The sequence below is a fragment of the Xyrauchen texanus genome, chromosome 18 (assembly GCF_025860055.1).
Source record: "Xyrauchen texanus isolate HMW12.3.18 chromosome 18, RBS_HiC_50CHRs, whole genome shotgun sequence".
In the NCBI taxonomy this organism is placed as follows: Eukaryota; Metazoa; Chordata; class Actinopteri; order Cypriniformes; family Catostomidae; genus Xyrauchen; species Xyrauchen texanus.
In genome coordinates, this window is record NC_068293.1 from 1051107 (window position 1) to 1072140 (window position 21034).

The 21034-nt window shown below is 43.5% G+C and overlaps 1 protein-coding gene across 3 annotated transcripts in view; it reads right to left on the reverse strand.

Moving 5' to 3' along the window:
- The window catches only part of osbpl6 (oxysterol binding protein-like 6), a 222849-nt gene that overhangs the window by 82482 nt on the left and 119333 nt on the right, over positions 1–21034 (reverse strand). For all 3 annotated transcript variants that reach the window (XM_052148735.1, XM_052148734.1, XM_052148736.1), the window contains one exon: positions 2526–2694. In XM_052148735.1, coding sequence (XP_052004695.1) covers positions 2526–2694 — 169 coding nt within the window. The remainder of the gene's footprint in view (positions 1–2525; positions 2695–21034) is intronic.

Consider the following 21034-nt stretch of genomic DNA (forward strand, 5'->3'; position numbering starts at 1 on the left):
GCTACCCTGAGTCAAATGAATGAAACCAGAAGTCTCTACGTTGTTCTGGTGCAGATATATTTGATTTGATACTTGGTTGCTAGTGTAAACCCATCTGGTTGCTTGTCAGTTTCCACACGGCCGGAAGGGCAATGCCCCCACTCCAGGAAGCATGGGGAGGGGATTGCATCATGCCAGGGGTTTCCCTGGCCTGAGACGTCCGATGGAGGAGTGTGACGATGAAGAGGGTGGGGCCAGGCCGTGAGGACACACAGCCGGCCCTGAATTGTGCTAATCAGCTGGTAGGGGGATAAAGACTAGCCGGAGGCGCCAGTTCAAGAGAGAGAGAGAGACTGGTTCAGCCGCGCTGCATGTTTGTTTATATTGGTTTTAAGTTGAGTTTGATATTAAACTTTATGTTTACTGTTCAGCCAATTCCTGCCTCCTTGCCCATCTTTTATCTGTTACATACACATATGTAAGTACTAATATTGGAACATAATACATTTTAAAATGCATTCTACTTAATTAATATTATTGTCTTAGCAATAAATGTGTTATCCAAGTAATGCAATTTTATTCATATCGTCAGATTACTTAATATAACGCGTTATATTACTGGGAGGGCAAGGCATCCAAGGACTCAGGCGGTGAGGTCAAGGCGGCCAGGGACTCAGGCACTGGCTCTGGGATGGACGAGTCTTCGGGCGCTGGCTCTGGGACGGACGAGGCTTCGGGCGCTGGCTCTGGGACGGATGAGGCTTCGGGCACTGGCTCTGGGACGGACGAGGCTTCGGGCGCTGGCTCTGGGACGGACGAGGCTTCGGGCGCTGGCTCTGGGACGGACGAGGCTTCGGGCGCTGGCTCTGGGACGGACGAGGCTTCGGGCGCTGACTCTGGGACGGACGAGGCTTTGGGTGCTGGCTCTGGAACAGACGAGGCTTCCGGCACTGGCTCTTGGATGGACGAAGCTTCTGGTGCTGGCTCTGGGTCAGACAAGTCTTTGGGCGCTGGCTCTGGAACGGACAAGGCTTCTGGCACTGGCTCTTGGACGGACAAAGCTTCTGGCGCTGGCTCTGGGACTGACGAGGCTTCTGGCGCTGGCTATGGGAGGGTCCAGACTTCTGGCTCATGGCGACCAAGATGGGGACACAGATGTGGCGGCCAAGATGTGGGACTCAGATGTGGTGTTCAAGATGGGAGACTCAGACATGGAAGCCATGATGGAGGACATGGTGGTGGACACTGGAGGAGTGCTGACTATTTTATTTGCCACTCCTACAGTGAAAGATGAACCACTTGATAAAAGGGCAAATTTAACATACTCTTCCAGAGTCAAACATATTACGCCTCCAAGCAACAGGGAATATAGGGGTTCATCCAAGCTACCATGGAAAAAGTAATTTAGTGAAATCTCATTAAAGTCCACCAGCCAACACAGCTCACAGTAATCCACCACATAATTTTCAATGGGCCTATTTACCTGATGGAGACACATAAGAGCAACTGCTGGGTTCATACAGGGTTGAGTGTTCTGTAATGTTGGAGTCAGAAACAAACTTAGACAATGAAATAAAATGAAAAGAACCCAAGTCCAGTTTAATAAAACAAATCAAGACAATAATACAAAACAAGGAACATGAACTAAGACTATGAAGGTCTATGGAAACAATGTTACAATACTCGACCATGACAAGAAAAAAAAGAGGGCTTTAAATACACAAGGATTAACAAGGTAACAAGACTAATTAACAAGACACCTGAAAGCAATCAAGGGGAGTACAGCAAAAGACAAGACCCAAAACTAAACTTCAAAATAAAAGACAATATATACAAACTTGAATACATTACATCTGTTAACTCATGGCCTCATTCATCGACTTCACTAAACTTTTTTTTTCATAAACAAAATTTTTCCTGATGTTCCCTGTGTGATAAGTGTCAGATTGGAAGCAACTCTCCTTCAAAGTGTTGTTGTTTTCCCTAAGATAACTCCATTTGGTGGTGTCAGAGTTCCATCTATTAAATTATGGAAGAAATGGTAAAGCTGATTCTGATTCCCTATCCCTTTTTTACAGTATATCTCGTCGTTTTTGTTGTTGTCTGATTCCACAATAAAAAAAAGATTTAGATGGGAGTTGCGCTGACTGCCCCATGCTGACTGTGACTCGCAAAAAACTTGTAGTAAAAAAGAAAAGAAAATTCCTTATTACAGAATTTGTTTATATTGGGGCAGTTAATTGTGTTAATTTCAGAACACGTTCTTTTTAAAAAAAATGTATGCACTGAATTAAAATGGCAAGCCTTAATCTGATTGTATATAAGTGAGATTTCATACTAAGCTAAGAACCACCAAGTTTATTTTGTGTGTGTTTACCATTGTGATATAGGTAAGGCAATGTATACAGTAGGTCTATCATCTAGTGAGGTAGTCAGTGGTGCCCAGCATTAACTCTATGGGTTAGAACATGGAACACTTTCACTCAAGAACCAGTGTGTATCAATGTTTTTTGGTATGTTACTTATTACATGAATGTTTTGATTACCCTTTTGTGCAACAATGCAGAAATCTTCTTGCAGTTTGATGTAGTCACTTGTGCTGTTGATACTGTCAGTCAGATGCATGACAGGGGTTTGAAAATCAGCCAGCTCCACACATAGGTTTGGATTAGAGGAGTGGAGACGCATTTGAGACATACTTGCACTGAGGGGAACCTGGAAAACACACACAAACTACATTGAGACAACATCAGTCTCGGACAACCACAAGGGAATTACAAGCACAGGCCAGACAAGCAGTCTCAGAACGTGAAAAATAAAATTATTCACATCTGGTCAAGTGTTGATGAGTATAGTTTAGTAAGATCTCAGTATATTAGTTTAGTAGTAGAGTAGACACAAAAAACACACTGTACACCAGGCCAAACAGAATAAAGTTAATCAAACAGGTTATTAGTGAAATTATATTACTTTTTCCAAAGTATGCTGTTATGGAGAATTTTTACAAAAGTCTTAGCTGAGGAAAACATTAGTGTGGATCAGGTCTTAAACAAATTGTCATAGCCACACTAGGTATAAAGTCTGGCTTAAATTTGTTTCAAGTGTTAAGTTGAAAGTAGAGTTCACATTGTCATGCTGGAACAGAAAAGGGCCTCATTCTACTATTTATGCACCTGCTAATAATGGTTATAGCTTAAATGGTCCGTACCATCAATTAAAAGGGGGTACCCACATACTACATCTCACTATAGGACATGCATTTAGGCCACAGGGTAGAACAATAATGCAGCCCCTTCCCTTCCATAAATAACCTATTGAGTTCCCACATGGTATATCACATCAAGCTTGACAATTTCTGGCATCTGCATTAGCAAGATACAGTTTTGCTGTATCATTTGTGAAGTTTTGCTGAGCAAAAGGAAGTTTTAAAATGAATTACCAGTCAACAATTAAAGGAATATTTCACCCAAAGATTAAATTTCTTCCATAATTTTTTCACCCTCATGCCATAACAGATGTGAAGGACTTTTTTCGGCAGAACATGAACAAAGATTTTTAGAAGAATATTTCAGCTCTGTAGGTCCTCACAATGCAAGCGAATGGGTGCCTCATCTTTGAAGCCCCAAAAAGCACATATAGCCATCATAAAAGTAAAAGTAATCCTTAAGACTCGAAAGAAAGCGAAATGCTAGGTGTGTTAAAGAAATAGATCAATATTTAAAACTTTATTTTACAAAAAAATTGTTCTTCCTGCTATCTCATTTATGAGGGAGGAGTTCAAACTGCGTGATGTAAGCATGAAAGCCTCCTCTGCTTATATATTCATACATAGATCATTTATTAGCAGATGTTACTATGGACCGTGATACGGAACACGAGAGGTGAGATGTGCACTCGTTTGGGCTGGTTGAAGACCACTTTCGCTGCTGCATTCTGGATCAGTTGACAGTAAATGCTGGAAGGCCTACCAGAAGAACATAATCCAGCCTGGATAGAACAAGAGCTTGGACAAGGAGTTATGTAGCATGCTCCAATAGGAAGGCCTGATCTTCCTAATGCTGTACAAGGCAGATTTGCATGATCAGGCATTTGATCGTGCAGTGTGATATGGTCTGTAAAGTTTAACTGATTGTCAAAGACAACTCCAAATTTCAGGCTGTCATGGATGGTGTAATCGTTGATGAGTCTAGCTGATTGTTGAAGTTGATGAATAGCTGGGCTCACTGGAAGCAGAAGCAGCTCTGTCTTGGCAAGGTTGAGTTGGAGGTGGTGATTTTTCATCCAACACAAAATGTCTGCTAGGCTTCTGGGCCACTACCATTGGATCATCAGGCTGGAATGAGAGGTAGAGTGGTCTGTCATCAGCAAAAAGCCATGTGTCTGAATGATGGATCCTAGTGAAGACATGTATATGGAGAAGAGGAGAGGTCCAAGTACTGAACCCTGAGGCACCCAGTAGCTATTTGGAGAGACTTTGGCTATGTTCACACTGCAAGCCTTAGTGCTCAATTTAGATTTATTGCTCAGATCCAATTATTTTTGTTTGGCTGTTCACATTATTTTTTAAATGTGGCCAATATCAGATTCCAGTGTGAACTGGTCACGGTCCTGAAATGACCTGCATGTGCAAACGAACAATAACAAAGACATCACATGCAGCACGCTGTCATGCGGAAGCATGGAGGTCACTGAAGTCAGCGTTCATTTAAGTTGATGTGCAGTGGAAGTTGAGGCGTGAGCAGGTGATAAGGAGGTTGAGGATGAGGAGAAAGAGAGCAACATTTTCACTATGCTCTCAAACACAGACTGGTTACAATACGACCCCTCAAGTTTTGCTGTCACCCCAAACACTTACGAGATCTAACACATCACTGTCCCTCCACTGACTACCTTCGCAGCTGTCTTACATATTCACAGAGTGACCAAAAAAATACCAATATGAAAAATCTTTGGAGTGACTCCTGCAAGTGCAGTATTGTGATGAATGTCGAGAGTGATGTGAAAGTCACACGAATAGCAGTATGACTGTTTAGTCTGAGGTTGCATTGCAAAAAATCAGACCTGTATCTGATTTAGGACCACATATGGACGTGGTCCAAATCACAATCATAAGGATTCCATGTGGATTGTGCTGTTCACACTGTTATGAAAAAAGCAGATCTGAGTTACATATGAGCAAAAAAATCAGATTTGGGCCACTTTTGCCTGTTTACAGGCAGGTAAATTAGTTGTGTAACCATTACATCACAGTTCGGTTCTGAAGTCTGTGGAAAAGCTTGGCCGGTGTCATGACACCTGATTACTAAAGGCTCCAGATTGCCCCGGATGTGAACCAGCAGAGCACAGGCTCAGCACACAACCATCGCCATTTTGGTGGAAAAGGGCTAAGTGCGGATTCTGCTTACTTTAGCATTGTGTGACTGGGTAAGTGGCAGGACCTGGGGGTAGAAGAGCGAGGTTCATATTTGACCAAACACACCTCATTTACTCATACTCGCACCTCTTTAACAGATCTCAGCACCAGAAAACCTTTTCAATTTATCACAGATAACCTTATTAAAGGAATATTCTGGGTTCAACAAAAGATAAGATCTATAATTTTCCACAAATTCTGTCAATTACAATACTTGGTGTTGAGTTGGTAGAAATACACAATCATGTTTACAATAATGTACTAACAATAGAAGTTTAAAGAGAAAGGCATTCTGGTGTGTTTAAAAGCAGAAATGCATAGCTCATATTTTTGATAAAGCACTTTAATTCTTCCAAACAAATGTGTGATTTGATCTGTAAAGCTGTCTGAGCTATGTGTTACTAACATAAATCTTGTTGGTGGTGTTTGTTCCATGTAAACAGCACTTTATGGGCAACTATATCATGTCTAATCTTAAAGTTTTGAGGTTTCAAGTTATGCAGTTATATCATATCTAGCATTCCCATCTCAATAGGTAAGCCATTTATTCAGTATATGATTAATATAACATGTACAATACATGTAAAAATATAAGATGTTTAATATAAGGGAGTTGTTTTACAAAGATAATTGTGTTAAACAGACATATTTTCAAAATGAATTTTATCTATGTGTTAGAGAGGGGGTTGAATCGGAGGGGAATGCCACTGTAAACAGTTTGGGAACCACTGGCTTAGTTTAAGGACTACCATAATGAGCTTGTTCAGAGAGTAAATGGACATGTATGTATGCATGAAGGTTAAGGAAACTTAAGACCCCGGCACACTTCAACCAAAATCAAAGAACAATCATGTGTGACATCATTTAGAACTAAATCAGGTTTCTTTTGGTGGTTCGTAACAACTCGCCAGTGCAAACATTCAGGCAAACTTTGTACTTCTGCTGCTTAACACCTTCTTACTGCCATTGGTCCACTCCATTGGTAGGTGTGACATGTAGCTCTATCTACTTTAAGGCAGAGAGCTAATTGCCATTCAGTCAGTTTAAAATCAGTCAACATAAACACATCGGCGTAAAGTTACTAGCGAGCTGGAGCAAATATACCTACATCTGAACGAACGTTCATGTTGAGATATTTTCAAAAACCATTTCAGTTTTTTGTTTAACTTACAAAAGGATTCAAATCAATTCAAATACACTTTGTGCCCATTAACTCTGTTCTTGACGCGCCGGCGCATTCTGCTGGATTTTTTACATCATTACAGCAGAAACAACTTAATATACTCCTCCATTTTGGGTATACAGATAAGTGTAAGACATCATTAGAGACTATAACGGGTCTGCTTTTATTTGTGTACACTCAAAATAACAACAACATCTTGTGCTTTTGTAAAATAAAGAAAATAAAAAGGGTGAGCTTTCAGCAGTCTCTGTGTTCACGAGCATATTTCAGAAACACGTCACAAAATGAACTGAAACTCCATGAATACTTATCACACAAACAAGAACCATATGTCTAAAGAAAGCATAAAATGTCTACTTTTAAATAAAACAATTCAAATTTAAAACAAATATTCTTCTGCAATGTAATCTGTATGAAACAAAGCAATGTACAGTTTCTCCTGGCTCAGCTAATTTTCTCTAACGCAGGCATTTTATTGTATGCTGTATGATATAAATATAATATGTATTATGATATAAAAATAATATGAATGTTTAGATTATATTTTATCTAGTGTATATGCTGCCCCATTATCAAGGAAGCTTGTGCTTGCAAATATGTGCTTGGGTGTAAATGTGTCAAATGTGATATAAATATGCCCATATTAGAAAATCAGCATATTATAATGATTTCTGAAGGATCATGTGACACTGAAGACTGCAATAATGATGCTGAAAATTCAGATTTGATCACAAATTGTATTTTACAATATATTCAAATAGAAAACATCTCGTTACTGACGTAACCTCTGTTCCCTGATGGAGGGAACGAGAGGTTGTGTCGCTGAGTTGACACTAGGGGTCGCTCCTGCGGAGCACGGCCATCTCTGATTTTGAGAAAAGGCCAATGAGAATTGCCGTGTGGAATTTGCATGCCACTCCCCCGGACATATGGGTATAAAAGGAGTGACGCTGCAAATACACATCAGGTATCACACTGAGGAGCCGAACCAAAGACCCGGCACTTTCAGCGGATGGTTCAGTATTGTGGCTAGCGGGAACACAACGTCTCGTTCCCTGATGTCACTCAGTCGAGTGAGTTGCTGAGTTGACACTAGGGGTCCCATGGAAAACGCAACAGAGCTGAACCGAGTTACGCAGACTAGCGGTGGGAGACGGGCAAACCTCTGTGTGCCTCGTAGCCAGCGCAGAAAGCCGTCGCATAACTACCCCCAACACACTGGCAGGCATGAATCAGTCCCCTGCACCTAGGGGAAAGGCTAACTGCTCAGAAGTATAAGGACTGGCTGGCCCAGCCGGGGCCTTCTCTCTAATTTTCTCCCCTGTAAAAGGAACAAAATCGTTCAGCTGGGGACCAAATATATATGGTCCAAGCTAGGGGGTGTCCCTCCAAAGAGGAGGACACCGTGGAGACCACACCCGGCCCCGAGAGGGGGGGTTAGGTGGAATACACACACGGTCTTACCGGCTAGCAGCGGAAGCACACCGTGTGGAACGGCATTGTGGTAGACCCTACCCAAAGGTGGAGAAGGGTTACTACAAACACGACGACCCAGGGCAGAAGGCCCTCTGTCCAATGAAGATGCAGTTTGCCGAAGGGGGCAACCAGCACATGTGGAGCACTTACCTCAGTACGGGGGCCTAGTGATGCCCATACCGTGATGGCAGCGAGCCTCTCCGAAGACTCGACGGCCGCTAGGCTAGGGAGGAAGAACGTCCAGGGTTCACACTTCCTGCGAACGCAACTGGGGAAAAGAGCGCACGTCTTCACCTCAAGGGAGGGGAAAGGCACTATGCACAAGCAATACAGGTTACATCAGCCTTTAGCTCTGCTGACTCAAGGGGCTCGAAGGGAGCTCCCCGAAGGCCCCGAAGGACCACGGAGAGTTCCCACGAGGGAACAAGGCATGGCCTGGGGGGGGTTTAACCTCCTCGCGCCTCTCAGGAACTTGATGATCAAATTGTGCTTCCCTAAATACTTACCTTCCACTGCATCGTGATGTGCCGATATAGCGGCTACATACACCTTCAAGGTGGAGGGGGACAGCCGTCCCTCCAACCTTTCCTGCAGAAAGGAAAGCACTAGGCCACTAGGTAGGACACCTAAGTCTACCGCGTCCCATCCAAGGGCCAGACATGGAGATTCCAGAGGTCTGGTCGCGGGTGCCAGAAGGTCCGAGAACCAAATCCGGGAGGGTCAATAAGGGGCCACTAAGAGGACCTGCTCCCTGTCCTCCCTGACTTTGCACAACCTCTGTGCAAGTAGGCTTACTGGGGGAAATGCATACTTGCGAAGCCCCGGGGACCAGCTGTGTGCCAGGGCATCTGTGCCGAGGGGGCCTCGGTCAGAGAGTACCAAAGTAAGCAATGGGAGGATTCCGAAAGCAAACAGGTCTACCTGCGCTTGGCCGAATCGACTCCAGATCAGCTGAACCACCTGGGGGTGGAGCCTCTACTCTCCCCGGGATGTAACCTGCCGCGACAGTGCGTCCGCTGTGCTGTTGAGGTAACCTGGGATGTGAGTGGCCCGCATCGACTTGAGTCGGTGCTGACTCCAAAGGAGGAGACGGCGGGCAAGTTGTGACAAGCGGCAAGAGTGTAGACCGCCTTGGCGGTTGATATACGCCGCCGCAGCTGTGTTTCCGTCCGGAGCAACACGTGCTTGCCCCGGATCAACGGCAAAAGCCTCCTCAGGGCAAGTAGTACTGCCAGCAACTCAAGGCAGTTGATGTGCCAATGCAGTCGCGGGCCTGTCCAAGGGCCGGCGACTGAGTGCCCTCTGCAGTGCCTGCCCGATGCGGACGCCCGCTTTCCTCAGTGGGGCTGCCTCTGCGACCTTCGTGAAGGCGCAAGGGAACAGGGACAGGCCGAAAGGGAGTACTTTGTACTGATATGCCTGACCCTCAAACCGGAGGAAGGGCACATCAAGGAAGGATCGAGACATGAAAGTACGCGTCCTTCAGGTCTACCGCCGCGAACCAATCCAGATGCCGGACGCTCGCTAGAATGCGTCTCTGCGTAAGCATCTTGAACGGAAGTCTGTGCAGAGCCCGGTTAAGAACTCGCAGGTCGAGGATTGGCCGCAACCCGCCGCCTTTTCTGGGTACAATGAAGTAGGGGCTGTAAAACCCCTTCTTAATCTCGGCTGGAGGGACAGGCTCTATCGTGCCCTTCTGTAGAAGGGAGGTGATTTCCGCACGCAAGGCAGCGGCGTTCTCACCGTGGTGGGGCGGACGCTGTTGAACCTGGGCGGGCGCCTGGTGAACTGAATCGCATAGCCGAGTCGGACGGTCCTGATCAACCAACGCGATGGGTTGGGGAGCGCGAGCCACGGCCCCAAACTACGAGCGAAGGGGACCAAGGGGAATATAGCTTCGGGGCCTCGCGACGGGGTGGAGCCCGGGGTGCTGAGTCTAGGGACATCGAAGCACTTACCTGGCTCCTTGTGACCGCTCCCGGAACAGCCTGTGACGGGAGAGGAAGAATTTCATCCTCGTGGCCCGCGGAGACCATCGGCTCGGGGGTGGGGTTGTGCGCGTGGAAGCAGAAGACCCGGTTCCAGGGCGCTGTACCTGCCAAAGAGAATCGGTGGCCGGCAGTTGTGAAAACGACAGCCGGGGAGACCGGAAGTGGAGCCCGGGGGCTGAGGAAACTGCTCTTTTTTTGAAAATGTGAGTACCGCAGCCTGTTGGGCGTGCGGTGAAATAAATTCCAAAAGGAAATAAGGATTCTCCACCTGCCCCTCCGGCGGGGGAGGGAGTGGTCTGCTTACCAGCTCCTAAAGTGCAGTTTCCTGAGTCTCAGGGCTGCCCGTCTCAGGGGTGCTTCGAAGCCTTCTTAGGGTTCTTGGCAGCCGGTCGTGAGGCGGGGGGCGTCAGCGTCCTGCGGGTAGCTCTGTGCCGGGGCCGGCCCCGAGGGGCGGGCTGTGGCGGGGCTGGTGTTGGTACCACAGGGGGACACGCTGGGCGACAAGCAGATGGGGTGCGGGGCCTGTAGATCCGCCTGGGCAGGATGTGCTGTATAGCCTCCGTCTGCCTCCTTACCGTTAAGTACTGCCGGGCGAAGTCTCCAACGGTGTCGCCAAACAGCCCAACCTGAGGGGGCGTCAAGGAAACGTACCTTGTAAGCCTTTCGCGACTCGACCAGGTTAAGCCATAGGTGGCGCTCCTGGACCACCAAGGTGGACAACACCTGCCCGAGAGCCCGCGCCGTGACCTTCGTTGCCCGGAGGGCGAAATCGGTCGCTGAATGCAGCTCCTGCATTAGACCTGGGTCAGGACTACCCTTGTGTAGTTCTCTAAGTGCCTTGGCTTGGTGCACCTGCAGGAGTGCCATGGCATGTAAGGTGGAGGCGGCATGTCCAGCGGCGCTGTAGGCTTTAGCCGTCAGAGATGACGTCAGCCTACAGGCCCTGGATGGAAGCCTCGGGCGGTTCCACCAGGTGGAGGCGTTTTGCGGACATAAGTGCACCGTGACCACTTGGTCCACCTGGGGAATCGGCGTGTAGCCACTTGCCGCCCTGCCGTCGAGGGTATTGAGAGCGGAGGAGCTTACCGCTCGCGTGCAGGCAGTGAAAGGTGCCTGCCACGAGCGCGTAAGCTCCTCATGCACCTCCGGGAAGAAAGGAACGGGGGCGGAGCGTGGCCGTAAGCGCCGCTCCGGCCCCCGGAACCAATCTTTGAGCCGCGAGGGTTCGGGGGGAGGCGGAGGGTTCCACTCCAGCCCGACACTCGCGGCTGCCCAGGCAAGCATGGCTGTCAGCTCCGCGTCAGCCTGCAACTGAGCCGGCGCACCCGAGGTGGGAGCTCAGCCGAGTCTTCAGCGTCAGACATGACAAACCCGCTCTCCGATGCTGCGATCGAGATCTCATCGTCGTCAGGCGCTCCGAACAAGATTGCGGGTCCGCTATGAAGCGAACCGGCAACCGTGCCCCAGCGCTCGGTTGGAGCATACAAGCGTGGCGGGGAGTGGGAGGTCCGTGGGGTTGTACCCGGCGGAGAGGCTCCCACTGAGGTCCCCATATCGTCCCTAGCGCTAGCCGACACCGCCTCATACCCGTAGGTAGAAGGACTGAGTCGGGGAGCGGCTGGGGTGGCTCGCGCTCTTACGAGTGCGAGCCTCGACCGCAACGTAGCCATGGCCATGCTTTCGCAGTGAGAGCATGAACCATCCACGAATGCTGACTCTGCATGGGTAGCACCCAGACACAAGAGGCAGCGATCGTGGCCATCAGACGGGGAGAAAACGACTGCAACCAGGAAACACACACAAACGGAAAGACATCTTGAAAAAGACGCTTTACCGTTTGTGCCACTCTTTAGAGAAATATACTCTTTTAATGGTGTTTATATATATATATATATATATATATATATATATATATATATATATATATATATATATATATATGCATATGAGAATATACATATATATATATATATAAACGAAGTTATTCACTCCGTAAGCTCTTTTATCAGCTGCTGAAGCGCCCAGGGGTGTATGCTCAGCACAACGTAGTATGCGAGGGGGAGGACCGCTGGAAAGCGCCGTAAAGCCAACAGCTTGCAGAGATGAATGAGCAGAGGAATTCAGCTCTATGACTGCTCTCTCGGCTCTGAAGATATCTGATGTGTATTTGCAGCGTCACTCCTTTTATACCCGTATGTCCGGGGGAGTGGCATGCAAATTCCACACAGCAATTCTCATTGGCCTTTTCTCAAAATCAGAGATGGCCGTGCTCCGCAGGAGCGACCCCTAGTGTCAACTCAGCGACACAACTTTGACTGAGTGACAGACGTGGAACTGTTCTTTTAAATTGTAAAAAGAGTTCACAATATCAATGATTTTACTGTATTTTGGATCTAATAAATCCAGTCTTCGTGAGCAGAAGAGACTTCTTTTAAATGGTAGTGTAGGTCTAAAATTAAAGTCTTTATGTAAAGAAAATATATAGTCAGATTACTTCTTTTAACTTAAAACTTGATTTTGATCATTAAGTCTCCTCACATTCATACTCTTTCTGTCACATTCCTCATTGATAGGCCCTGATTATCTCCTCAGGTGTGAAATACATTAATATTCATGATAATTCACGCCTCCTCGCATATGACCTTTCTAACACTTAAAGTGTCTTACAAAAGTTAAAGTACTATATTGTTTTATTTGAATGAGTGATCAGGATGGTTTTCACATAATTTTTTTGCAAAAACTCTAGGCTACAAGATCCAGTTCTCAAACATATTGTGGACAATTTTTTAGTATGTTATATGGCCTTATTTCAATGACTTTTATTTTTTTTTAAACCATGCATAAACTTTATTTTCTCAAAAATACAAACCTGTACACACATGTTGCTCAAATATTATTGTAGCCCAGTTTGTGCTGAATACAGTGTAATAAGACTTTAGCCATTAATATGTTTTAAGCAACTGAAAAAAAGCACAAATGTCAAGGCATGTCAAAACTTCTCCAGGGCCCAAAACACCCTCAGACCCCAGAGGGTTAACAGTCTTTTATACACCCATCTTTGCAGAAGTGTAAGTGTCATCATAAGTTACAATAACAGAGTGTAATCGGCTGTGAATTGCGTGTTAGCACCTTTGCACCATGATTGCAAAAGGTAAACATTACAAATGACAATCAAGTGCACACACTACTTTATATATACAATATATATTAGGGCTGGGCGATAGGACAATGTTATCGGATATTGACAATATCTTACAAAGATCCTTGCAACAATTAATTGACAGATGATGATCAACAATATCGGGAAATGTTAAAGGGGTCATGACATGGTTTTTTTTATTGTATTATTATGTTCCCTTAGGTGCAATTATAGTATTAATATATTTTTTTTTTAAGAAAAACTTTTAAAATCTAGTGATTTATGACCTTTTCCCACCCTGTTTCTCATCCTCTGATTCAAACAGTCTGTTTTGGGGGCGTTTTCCATTTAAGACCTCAGTGTTAACGCCCACTGTTATGATTGGCTAACGTCAGTGCCTATGTATCAATTATTGACGCCCCCAGCCAGAACAATATGCAAGTAAACTAAGTAAAAACACTTTGATTATTCATAATGCATGAAATTGCGCTTTAAAAAGTAGTTTAAAGTTTAAAATAGATTACTTACAGTTTGCGTCGTCGTTGTTCCCAGAATAGTCGGCACGGACTTATCTTTGAGCAACAGTTTTCTGGCAAAGCCAGCATCATATTGAGATTTGTTCTCAAAACAGTCATCCTTAAAATGTACAGAACAAACGCTTAAGTTAACACTGCCGTGACTGGGACGTCCTCAAAAAATAAACTGCATCCATTTTTCCCTGATGTCTGGATCTTTCGGCAGCTTATTCAGAGGTTTTGTTTGACCACAGCCAGGAACAGCACATCTGTGTGGCATCGTAATTTTCCTGTGCACAAGTAGTCTCTGTCAGAGCTCGCTGTCCATCGACTGAACACTTGTGAGGCGCACGGCGATACTGAAATCAGCGTAGTTGTCTTAGCGCTTAAAGCGTAGTTATCTTGTGCTGGAGGCGGTCATATGCAAACGCTGTTACGTCACTTCTAACCGACACGTCACTTCTAACCATGAATCCAGAACGAGCTGTATTTTGAGCTTGATTAAATAAATGATTCGTTTAGAATGGGGAGGACGTCTTAAAATATTAAACTTGCAGGACGTTTTAATGATACAAAGACCTCTTATATACCAAAAGATCAAGGCAAATTTGGTTTCTCATGTCATGACCCCTTTAAAACCATGGATCTGGAAGTCAACAAATATATTAAACAGTAGCTCAGGGTGTGAAAATACCACCCGCCAAATGTGAGGAGGCTGAATCCTGTTTGCAAACTGCTCGTCCAAATGTATTTCATGCATGGGTAATTTTGCTCCTCTACCCGCAACAGGTGGGCGTCCAGTAAGACTTCTTGGAGTGATACATGACAAGAAATGCTGTTAGTCACAAAGACGTGTGCTTGAAGAAACACAATTTATTATATTTTTAAGAACAGACAAAAGAAAAGCCGTCAGTGCTTGTGTCTGATTCGCTGTTTGTTCAGCAGACTTGTGGAGCAGACACATGTAGGCATGCAGCATGAGCCTGTCTTGTGGAACAGATGCATTTAAAGAGTTTTCAAGTTTTTTCTGTTTCATTCGTCTGAAAACTTTTTGCAATAAGAATGTCGTCTATGGAAATGCAAAAAATGATCTCAGATCATCTCAGGAGGTGCTGTGAGTTTAGTTAGCTTTATTTCCACAGACCAGTTTGTGGTTAACATGCATTGTGAACACAACCCTGCAGGTTCAGTAATATATCTTTCTATTAAAGAAACAAAGACGAAAGTGATTAAATCATAAAATCTACACGTTCACTTTGACAAAGACGAAAGTGATTAAATCAAAAAAGACACGTTCACTTTGATCCTAAAACTGAATTCTATTTTAATTTCTTTAGGCAGCATTCACTGTATTACCAAATTTGTTAAGAACACAAATTTGGCAGCATTATTTTGGGAACACAAGGGAATTTATTAGGCTTTATTATTATGTTTATTATTATCTTTACATTTATAATTGTCTTTAGTTCATAATCTGTAGGCTATTAGTAAGTTTCACCTGTTGTCGTTGATAGATGCTTGCATGATGGCATATGGAGCCCTTGAATTTAGTTCAAGGATCTTTTGTTTGTTTTTCGTTTTTCTATAATTTAATTAAATTTTTAAAGCAAAATCAATAAAGCAAAAATATTCACTGAACCTTGGCAAGGGGATTGACAATATAATCGTATATCCTGATATTTTTAAGGAGATTATTGATTAAATATTTTTTTGCATATCCCCAGCCCAAATATATATATATAAAGTTGAAGTCAGACATTTACATACACTTAGTTTGAAGTCATTAAAACAAATTTTTTAACCACTGCACAGATTTAATATGAGCAAATTATAGTTTTGGCAAGTCGTTAAGGATATCTACTTGAATGACACAAGTCATTTTAACAACAGTTGTTTACAGACACATTGTTTCACATTTAATTGACGATATCACAATTCCAGTGTGTATATTTACATACAATAAATTAATTGTGCCTTTAAGCAGCTTGGAATATTCCAGAAAATTATGTCAAGCCTTTAGACAATTAACCAATTAGCATCTGATAGGAGGTGTACTGAATTAGAGGTGTATCTGGATGTATTTTAAGGCCTACTTTCAAAATCAGTGCCTCTTTGCTTGACATCATGGGAAAATCAAAAGAAATCAGCCAAGACCTCAGAAAAAAAATTGTCGACCTCCACATGTCTGGTTAATCCTTGGGAGCAATTTCCAAATGTCTGAAGGTACCACATTCATCTGTACAAACAATAGTATGCAAGTATAAACACCGCTCAGAAAGGAGACACATTCTGTGTATTTTGGTTGCAAAAAGTGCAAATCAATAACAACAGCAAATGACCTTGTGCAGATGCTGGAGAAAACAGGTAGACAAGTGTCTATATCCACAGTAAAAACAAGTCCTGTATCAACATAACCTGAAAGTCAGCTCAGCAAGAAAGAAGCCACTGCTCCAAAACGCAAATAAAAAAGACAGACTAAAGTTTGCAAGTGCACGTGGGGACAAAGATTTTACTTCTTGGAGAAATGCCCTCTGGTGTAATGAAACAAAATTGTAACTGTTTGGCCATAATGACCATCATTATGTTTGAAGGAAAAAGGGTGAGGCTTGCTTGCTGAAGAACATTATCCCAACCTTGAAGCATAGGGGTGGCAGCATCCTGTTGTGGGGGTGCTTTGCTGCAGGAGAAACTGGTGCACTTCACAAAATAGATGGCTTCATGAGGAAAGAATATTATGTGGATATACTGAAGCAACATCTCAAGACATAAGCCAGGAAGTTAAAGCTTGGTCAAAAATGGGTTTCCAAATGGACAATGACCCCAAGCATACCTCCAAAGTCTACAAAGTCAAGGTATTGGAGTGGCCATCAGAAAGCCCTGACCTCAATCCATTAAAAAATGTTTGTGGGCAGACCTGAAAAAGTATGTGTGAGCAAGGAGGCCTACAAACATGACTCCGTTGTCTATGATTAAATGTCAGGAATTATGAAAAACTGTGTTTAAATGTAATAATTAATTAATGGTATATGTAAACTTCTGACATCAACTATATGTTTTATATAAATATATAGATAGATAGATAGATAGATATATCTATATCTATCTATCTATATATATATATATATAAAACAGATGCACCATTAGCTGTAATAACCTGCCGGCCTGCTGCAACTTCACCAGTGCCTTCAGCCCAGCTGCGGGGTCAACAGCTGGGAACCACCCATCTTCAATGTTTTGTCCCATTAATCTCCTGGTGGTGGGGCAGCAGTCAGGGACATCTCCCTGCCACCCCCCACAGCTTGACATTGGATCCCCTCCAATGCCAATCACTTCCAGGTGCCAAGATTGATCTGGCTTCCCTCCATTCTGTGCCTTGTCCAGTGCCTCCCTTTTAAACCAAATTAATATTCTGCTTCTGGGGAGGATGGTTGCCTTTGTTTGCCTTTACTTCTTGCACCACTAGGATCTCTGCCATTTTCCACAGGTCCTGATCATGCCACCACCTGTACCGTTCTTGCACCCAATAAATATGTGCTGCAAGTTTGCTCTTGGGGCCTAACAAATGGGGGAAACTCTCCTCTTTGCCATACCACAGAGACAAATTCCCAGGGTTTTATAGGGTATCGTAGGTGGATTTGAAAAGAAAACTTGCCTGGAGTATCTTCCACAGTTCAGCCCATCCTAACCACTGTCAGATGTCCCATCCCATATGGTCCAGCACCCTTGCTGCTGCTGGCTGACTGCCCTAACCTTATACCCTTCCTCTTACATCCTAGTTACTTCCGTAACTACCACTGCTTTCCTCTGTTTTCGGGAGGCTGCTGACCACAGTTTGGGAGCCACCCCCATCCAAGGCCTGATCTTCCTCTCTGTGTTCTTCCAACAATCTCTTGATACTTCAGACTTAAAACCGCCAGGTTAACGTCCCCCTCTGCTTGACTTGAACTTGACCTGCCCTCACTGCATGGCCTGTTGATTCCCGCAGCTCAAAAACAAGCCTGGTCTTGCTTGTAGCCCAGTGTGAGTGATTTTAGAGGCAGTTGTAAAGCATTTATTCCAAACTATGCTACATCTGAGAGACAATGTGGAAGGACTAGCCACTTCCTGATATAACTGTTGGCCTTGGTGCCATCCTTGCCACTGCAGGTATCTCATACATACGGCCATCAGGCGATGGTAGAGTGTAAATTGGTAACACCAATCCTTGAATTTGCCTGGGAGATGACAATTGGAGGCAGACCCAGCCTTATCGCTTATCGGACCCATGTCCGGTGTGTGCTTTGCGTGAGCTTTAGACTCTCTGAACAGCTCTTTGTCTGCTTTTTTTAATGCAGGAAAGGTGGCCGGGAGTACCGCTTGAATATAGTGCCTTTCCCCTCCATGAGGCGAAGACGTGTGCTCATTCTCCCATGCGAGTTCATGAACCGTGAACACTGGATGCCCTTCCTCCCTAGCCCTCTTGCTCACGGTGGAGGAATTCATAGTCGGACCCAGTACGTTTGCTAACATGCCTTGTACTGGCGTAGGTGCTCCACAAGTGTCGATTAACTCGGTAATCCCCTGTGATGTATCTCCCCCGGTACGGTCTCCCTATTGGTAGACCCGCGTCTCCCTTGAGCAGAGCCCTCTCTGTCCCGGTCGCTGTGTTTGTAGAGCTCCTCCCCTTCGAGACAGGACCTACCGCTGCGCCTCTTCCATGTGTGGCTGTGAGCCTATGTGATGTATTTGTCACATGTTAACCTCCCCTTCAGTGCAGGATGTGGTCTCTGCAGTTCTTTTCGCCCTGAAAGTATAAGAAAGGAAAATAACTCCTTCCCTGGTGCATATAATGAGCATTAAAATTCCCCAGCTGAATAACTAAATACTCTGTGGAGAGAAAACATAGAGAGAAAAGGCAGTGGCTGGCGCAGACTGCTCCCATACTAGAACATAGTACGACATTTTTTGGGGGCATTGGGGGAGGCTACATACAGGCCGAGTGCATCTGCTTTTCTGCATGCTGTAGCATGCTTGCACCTGCATCGGCAGTTCATGTAACACAGTTCAGCTGTCGTGGTGTTTTGTTGACACAACGTCTAGTGAGTGACAGAAGGGGAATATCTTGGTTACTGTCGTAACCTGATAGAGGGAACAAGATGTTGTGTCCCTCTTGCCACAAAGCTGTACTACCTGCTGAAATGTCTTGGCATGTTTCAGTGGTTATCTCTTTAAATCATGTAACAAAAAGCAGATATATCGTAAACTAAAATCCATCAATTAGTTATCCTTCACTGATTCTATTGAGCATTGTGAGGGGGGAGGCTTTGGTGGCTTAAGCCCCTAAAGTATTATCCCAAGACCTGGTCTTTTCTTTAAGATTCACACACGTTTCAGTTCACAAATAAAATATCTTGAATGACACTGTTTGCCAGTAGTAGAACTTGAGCTAGCTAACTCATTTGTTAGTTTTTTTTTATGCCAACAACATTCTGGATACTTGCATAATGCAACAAAAAAAAAAAAAACACAAAATAAAACAGAACAGTTAGTAGTGGTTGTATATCAACAGAATTCATTGACATTTAAAAAAAACTAATTTTTTGTTCTTAACCCTCTGGGGTCTGAGGGTGTTTTGGGGCCTGGAGAAGTTTTGACATGCCTTGACATTTGTGCTTTTTCAGTTTCTTAAAAACACATTAATGGCTAAAGTCTGATAACACTGTATTTAACACAAACTGGTCTACAATAATATGTGAGCAACATGTGTGTACATGTTTGTATTTTTGAGAAAATAAAGTTTATGCATAGTTTTTGAAAAAACAAAAATTTTAAGTAATTGAAATAAGGCCATATAACACATAACTTTGTCCACAAGCTTTTTGAGAACTGGATCTTGTAGCCTAGAGTTTGTGCTACTAAATTATGTGAAAACCATCCTGATCACTCATTCATACAAAACAATATATTCATTGAACTTTTGTAAGACGCTTTTAGTGTTAGAAAGGTCATGTGCGAATAGGCGTGAACAATCATGAATATGGATGTATTTCACACCTGAGGAGACAAAGACCCCTCCCCTCGGCCTATCACTGAGGAATGTGACAAAAAGTCTTAATGATCAAAATCAAGTTTTAAGTTAAAAGAAGTAATTTGACAATACATTATCTTTATATAAAAACTTTACTTAATTTTAGACCTACACTACCGTTTAAAATAAGTCTCTTCTGCTCACCAAGACTGCATTTATTTGATCCAAAATACAGTAAAAACAGTGATTGTGAACTCTTTTTACAATTTAAAAGAACAGTTTTCCATTTTAATATATTGTAAAATGCAATTTTCAGCATCATTACTGCAGTCTTCAGTGTCACATGATCCTTCAGAAATCATTATAATATGCTTATTTTCTAAAATGGGCATATTTAAAGTGCATTTTACTAATTTAATGTGAACACATATTTGCAAGCACAAGCTTTGTTGATAATAATGAGGCAGCATAAACACTACTTAAAATATAATCTAAACATTCATATTAATTTTATATTGTAATACATATCATATTTATATCATAAGCATACAATTTAAATACCTGCTTTAGCCAAAACAGCATTTAAATGTAACTAAATCTTGCCTATTAGGACACATTTCAAATTTCAATACTCTAAATCCTGGCTGGCAAGTCTGGAAACAGTCACACTAGTAAAATATGTACATGTTTATATAAAATAGCATGTCAACTAATGAAAACTAAATGACTTTGTACCGAAATTGTATCCTCGGCTGGATCAAATCACTTGTCCAAATACAAATGTTCATTGGAGTCCCACTCTTCTTCTGAGGAAAATTGTAACTCTTCGTCACTATCCAGGAGTTTTCTCACTTGTGTATCGTGCTGTCTTTCAAACGTGCAGAAAAGTAAATGACTTTGTTTTTAAGGCAGCGTCGGGGGCGTTCACCATTTGCATTGATCATCTCAGCACATTACCGTATGAGTAGCGCCCTCTGCCCATGGGTGTGATCACATTAGGGATAAATTAGCTGAGCCAGGAGAAACTGTACATCGCTATGTTTCATACAGATTATATTGTAGGAGAATATTTGTTTTAAATTTGAATTATTTTATTTAAAAGTAGACATTTTAAGCTTTCTTTTGACATATGTTTCATGTTTGTGTGATAAGTATTCGCAGAGTTTCAGTTCATTTTGTGACGTGTTTCTGAAATATGCTCGTGAACACAGAGACTGCTGAAAGCTCACCCTTTTTATTTTCTTTATTTTACAAAAGCACAAGATTTTGTTGTTATTGTGAGTGTACACAAATAAAAGTATACCCTTTATAGTCTTACACTTATCTGTATG